The sequence below is a fragment of the Psammomys obesus genome, unplaced genomic scaffold (assembly GCF_907164565.1).
Source record: "Psammomys obesus unplaced genomic scaffold, mPsaObe1.curated_primary_1811, whole genome shotgun sequence".
Taxonomy (NCBI): Eukaryota; Metazoa; Chordata; class Mammalia; order Rodentia; family Muridae; genus Psammomys; species Psammomys obesus.
In genome coordinates, this window is record NW_026596057.1 from 13898694 (window position 1) to 13904576 (window position 5883).

At 41.7% G+C, this 5883-nt stretch overlaps 1 protein-coding gene across 5 annotated transcripts in view; it reads left to right on the forward strand.

Annotated features, from left to right (window-relative positions):
- Tor1aip1 (torsin 1A interacting protein 1) overlaps positions 1–3062 on the forward strand; it is a 29440-nt gene extending 26378 nt beyond the window's left edge. For 3 of the 5 annotated variants that reach the window (XM_055624418.1, XM_055624420.1, XM_055624421.1), the window contains one exon: positions 27–3062. In XM_055624418.1, the coding sequence (XP_055480393.1) occupies positions 27–814 (788 nt within the window). In that variant the 3' untranslated portion in view covers positions 815–3062. The remainder of the gene's footprint in view (positions 1–26) is intronic. The other 2 variants (XM_055624419.1, XM_055624422.1) reach the window with 1 other exon arrangement.
- The last annotated feature ends 2821 nt before the right edge of the window (positions 3063–5883 follow it).

A 5883-nucleotide genomic window follows, 5' to 3' on the forward strand; every position in this document is an offset into this window, starting at 1 on the left:
CCCCCCCCCCCCCCCCCCCCCCCGAGCAGAACCAGCTGAACAACCCCAAAGTGAATCTCCTGTCAAGAGAAAATGGTCGCTGCTTGGTCTCGTTGCCGCGCTTGCTGTGGGAATACTTTGGTTCTTTCATACTCCTGCAGTGGAAACCACTGCTATTCAGGAATTCCAGAACCAGATGAAACAACTTCAGTCTAAGTACCAGAGTCAAGATGAGAAGCTGTGGAAAAGAGGCACAACATTCCTAGAGAGACATCTAAATAGCTCTGTCCCTCGACCCCAGCCTGCCATCCTGCTGCTCACTGCAGCCCAAGATGCTGAAGAAGTGCTCAAGTGTCTGAGTGAACAAATTGCCGATGCCTATTCTTCCTTCCGTAGTGTCCCTGCCATCCGGATTGATGGGGCTGGTAAAGCTGCTCAAGATAGTGACCTCGTCAAAAAAGAAGTAGATCAAGAACTGACCGAGGGATTCAAAAATGGCCAGAATGCAGCTGTTGTACACCGCTTTGAATCCCTGCCCGCAGGCTCGACCTTGATCTTCTATAAATACTGCGACCATGAAAATGCGGCCTTCAAAGATGTAGCCCTAGTCCTGACCGTGTTGTTGGAGGAGAAGACACTGAAAGCCAGTCTAGGCCTAAAGGAAATTGAAGAGAAAGTGCGGGATTTCCTCAAAGTTAAGTTCACCAGCTCTGACACGGCCAGCTCCTACAACCACATGGACCCAGACAAGCTGAACGGGCTCTGGAGCCGCATTTCCCACCTGGTGCTGCCGGTGCAGCCTGAAAGCGCCCTGAAAGGGGGCAGCTGCTTATGAGCAAGAAAAGCGGAAATCCTGTCTCAAGTTTAAGCACTTTTCAGACAGTGTAACCAGAGACAGAATTTGGAACCATTTTTGAAAACTGGTTTCTTTTTAAAGGACGTTAAAGTTCATACATAAAGGTGGAATATCTAAATCATTTATGCAGCCTAATTATCTGTGACTTAAGAGAATCATTTCTGTTTCCACTGAGAACAATGTTAAGGGTGTTTAGCGTAGTCTAAAGTATATGCAATTCCCCAAGGATCTGCTTTCATTCTGGCTGAATCATTCTTGCTGTGGTGTGACCAGTGAGAAGGACCTAGGATCCTTTCTCAAAGAACCAGCTTTATATTTAACTTTGGATTTTTTTTGTTTGAGACCTTATTAGTCTGACAGCTCTCTAATTGCAGCAGTGGGTTTCCCCATTACTTTTTCTTTTATACCATTTAAGTGTGGGGTTCTTAGCATCTACCTATAAAAACAAAGTCATGAAAGATCATGTGGGTGTGTGGTTTAGCCAGCCCTACCCCCACCCCTATTTTAGAGAGGGGAGAAGAAAATTGTTTAACAGAAAAGGAAAGGGGGAAAAAAAAGGATAGCTGCAAGCTGGGCATGGTGAGACATGCCTATAATCCCAGCGTTTTCTTAGGGTAGTCAGGAGGTTCAGAAGTTCAAGGCCAGCCTTATCTATATAGTGAGTTTTCTGACACCCAGGACTACAGTGAGAAACTGTCTTAAAAAAATAATAATTTTAAGAAGTTTCAAAATGAAGTGTTAATTAAAAAAAAAAAAAAAGTGACAAGCCTCTGAGAGGTGGGTTGCTCAGACGTGTCTAGCTATTACCTCAGTGAACTGTTACAATTTGCTTTTAACTAATGTCTTTTTTACCACTTAAAGAAGTTCTTTAGTTCAAATACTCAGTTGTAGAGTATTTGCCCAGCTTGTGTGATCCCCTGGGTTCAGTGACCAGCATTCCACATACCTGTAATCTCAGCGCTCATGAAATTGAGGTTGTTGCATCTTGAATTCAAAGCCAGCCTGGAAAATATAATAATGTCCCCCACTCCCCAGGAAAAACGAGTTCCATGGTCCAAGATTTTTAAAGCCTGTATGTTATACAGTTTATTTCCTTATTTAACTCTTAACAATTTTAAAGGTAGGTACATTGAAAGGAGTCTCTTTTTGATAACACTTCACAGTTTTGTTTTAAAGAAATAGTTTCCAGCACAATCACAATTTAATGGTTTGGGATTTCTTTTTTTTTTTTTTTTTTTAATTTTTAGCTTTTTGCCAATACTAAGGATTGAGCCTAAGACCCCCATGCCTACTTGTCAACTGCTCTGCCAGTGAACCTCATCCCCCAGCAGTAGAAAAATGGCTCAAAGTCAGGTGACTCATGTTTGCAATCTCGACACATGGGAAGCTGGGGTGGAAGGATTGCTGTGAGTCCAAGGCCATCATTAGCTATATGGTGTGTTTCAAGCTGACCTGCCTGGGCTGCAGAATAAAAAACTGTCTCAATACCACACACATATACATACAAACATACACGCACCACACATACACACACAACTTCAAAAATTGGTAGACAGTTTTCTGCTGCACTATAGAGACCTCTGTTTTCTGTTTGTATGTGTGCACTTTAAGTCCTTGAATAGCACTCCATAACAAACACAAAAATGTACTATGCACATGATCCATTTTATTGAGTGCCTCAACTCAAAAAGAGTGGCCCTTACCACACACAAAGGATGTTGGATATATGTCCCTACTGCTATAGTATGTTAGGGGTTTTTGCACTTATAACTGGGCTTTCTCATCTGTCAGCCGCTGCTTTGTTTTCTGCTCTTACAATTTTAGATCCACCTTGAGTTCTTTTGTCCATAGCCTCTAAATGGACACTCTACTTTAGAGTACTAGTGAACCCTTTTTCCCATCTGGGAGTCTCCTAGTGGATGGTAGAAAGTGATCTGCCTTCTTTCCAGGAGGACTACCAATATTTGTACCTTTATTATAATCTCTTCCTGTCAGGACTCTACCAATCAGGGTTATTTTGTAAAGAACTATTAAAAAAAAAGTTTTTGAAAGTTTATTTTTTACATACATATGAAAATACTGTTTTATTAAATATTCCACTGGCTGAAATAATTTTGAAGTGATATGTTGCTTATATCTTTCAGGAAAAACAGTTACAGCAGCTAATGTGTAAATAACTTTAAAAGCTATTTTAGTAATTTAAATAAATTGACTTTTTGTGTTTGTACTCTGTGTTATAAACAGTGATTTACAAGCCTGTTTTTTAATTGATGCATCTTTTTTCTTTGCAAATTTTAATGACCTTGGCTAAGAGAAGCTTAGGCCAAAAAAAAAAAAAAAAAAAAAAAAAAAAGTACATTGCTTAGAAGTAGAGTGACCATAAGTTTGGTTTTTTGTTTTGTTTTGTTTTTAGTCCGTGTATTTTGAATTACCATTTAAGTGTAGTTGTGTTAGTATCTTGATTTCTCAAGGGTCCCAAATGTCTAATTGCATCCCAAAAGAGCCTTTTTAGAGTTCCTTTTCCTGTTTGCTCCCTCACCACATATTCATTGTATATCTGCTTATAGACTATATATTATTGTGGTTTATTAAAAATAGATATTTTGACACCTACCCGCCTGAAAACCAGTTTTCACCTTGACTACAGATGTGTACTCAAGAATGTCTACTCTGCCCCTTTCCAGCTGCAGTACTCTGGAGAGCAGGCCACCTCATCTTGGCAGCATAGTAGAGTTGGCCCTGGTGTCAGGGATGAGGGTGAGCCTGCCTCAAGGGTATGAGTGGAGGGTGTTGTGGATATATTCCCTTACCCCCACCCATTGCTGGCTGTAGCAGTGGGAGACCTTGCCCTGCTCCTTGCCAACTATAGCACTCAGGAGAGTGGGCCCACACCTTGCTTGAGCAGCACACTAGAGCTAGCCCTGCCCCTCACTGACTGCAACTGGCAAAGCAGGAGTACAGGAGACCTGGCGGGCTGACCAACTCGGCTACCATCCAGGCCCAGAATCAGGATGCTTTAGTTGGCCCACCTCAACATCTTCTCTATGAGCTGAAGGGGCAGTGCTGCAGCCTAGCTGTAGCACCTCCATGACACAGGGAAGCAACAGGAGTCAAGAGGAGCCCCCATGAGGATCCAGTATTGGTAGTATAACAGAAGCCAGAGCCCTGGAACCAGACCAGTGACTCATTGCAATGAACATTTGCAAAAGAGTGTACTATGTGACATACCACAGCAAGATCTTTTGTTTTTATTTCTGTTTTCTTTTGAGGGGGAAGTTATAAGGGTGGAGGGAAATGAAGATGAGTGAGATTGGGGTGCATGATATACATTTCACAAAATCAGAAAGTTTTTTAAAAGCACCCCCCTTTTTTTACATTTTATTTTATGTGAACATACACATGCCTTAGTACTTACGTTGTAGGTCTAAGTTTTGAAAGTAATTTTTACCTTGTAGGTTCTAGGGATCTAACTCAGGCTCAGGCTTGATGGCAACTGCCTTTACCTGCATCTCACCAACCCTTGCCTGTTAAAAGGTCAAGGGTGTGACACTTGCCTAGCATGCACACGGCCCTGGCTTCATCCCTAACACCTATTAAGTAAATAAGTGAAAGGAAAGTGACTTCCTGGACATTTAAGATCAGCCTGGGCTAAACAGGGTTGGGATGTGGCATTAGTAATAGAATACTTGCCAAGCATGTGGGAAGCTCTGGGTTTACTCCTGCACTGCAAAAGAAAAAGCATCTGCATGTTAGTCATGGCCTAAACTCTGCTTTCTGTTCATGTCTATGATCCTTTCAGATGAGGAAGCAAATCATCAGCATAAAAGCAGGAATTCAGGTCTCTGGAAATCGAGCACTGTGAATTTGACAATAGTAGCCCAAGAATTTTACAGTACAATATCAGTTTGACATTTTCTAGAAACTAAATCTGCTTCTCTTCTTTCAATTGCTTTCTTCACATTTTCTAAATCTCAGAATAAAATGGAAAGTAAACTGATCTTCATTCGATGAGAACAGATGAAAGTTTGCATATTTTATGTCATTGATTAATGCCGAAGCTAAAAACAGAAACCCTAGTCCCGTGTGATCTCACTAGGTGCCCTTTATGTTGGCTGTGTATCCGTGGAGTGCTCATAATGGTGACGTAAATGTGAGCCTATTCTACTGTGTCCTTACCAAGGTCACACAGTAATAACATTTTGTGAATGAGTCTATGTGGTCTTTTCCTAAGGAAGGTTTTACTGGCTGACCACAAGAACCCTGTGTGGTTAAGGATGCTCTTGCCTCGTAGGGAAAGTATAGTCTGACTTGAGCAAACACAGGGGAAACCTTGCACTCCACACTGTGGACAGGATGTTTGGCCTCCTATCTCCTGCATGTCCTTAGACTTTGGCTACTTTCTCTTTTCCTGACTTCCTTTCTCCAACCACACTGCTTGGATAAGTTTGATTTGTTTCCAAGGCCTTAGAGTTAAGTAAGATCTTCCATTATTCCCCCAATAATGGTGTTAAGTACTGTGTATGTGTGTGTGTCTGAGACCTTTATGAATACCTGTACATGTGTGTATAACTTAGAAACTTAGGAGACCCTTATGATCCTGAAAGAAGTTAGTGGTGGGAAGTGGAAAGCTCCTGGGTCATGTGGAGGCTGGAAAAAAGCCATTGTAAGTGTCAGGAGACAAGCAGTAACACCCCAATGAAAAGAAGCCATAGAAGAACACCTACGTAGCTTGCATAGGGCCTGCGTTCAATCCTCAGTACTGCAACAAACCAAATTAGCCAATTGAAGAGGACATAAAAGAGACATCCCACATTCATGGATTGAAAGAATATTGATAAAAAGTTTACACTACCCAAAGTAGTCAACAGATTCAGTGCAGTTTCTACCAAAATACTTGCACATGAAATGACTAATCGGATGGCTTAAAGGCTCGCCATGTCTGCCTGGCTGCAATGGACTGTTATTACTCCATGGCATGGCTTCTTTCTCCAATCCTGCTTCCTTTTTCTTCCTCTCACAGGTGGTGATGGAAGGGTATGCACTTATAA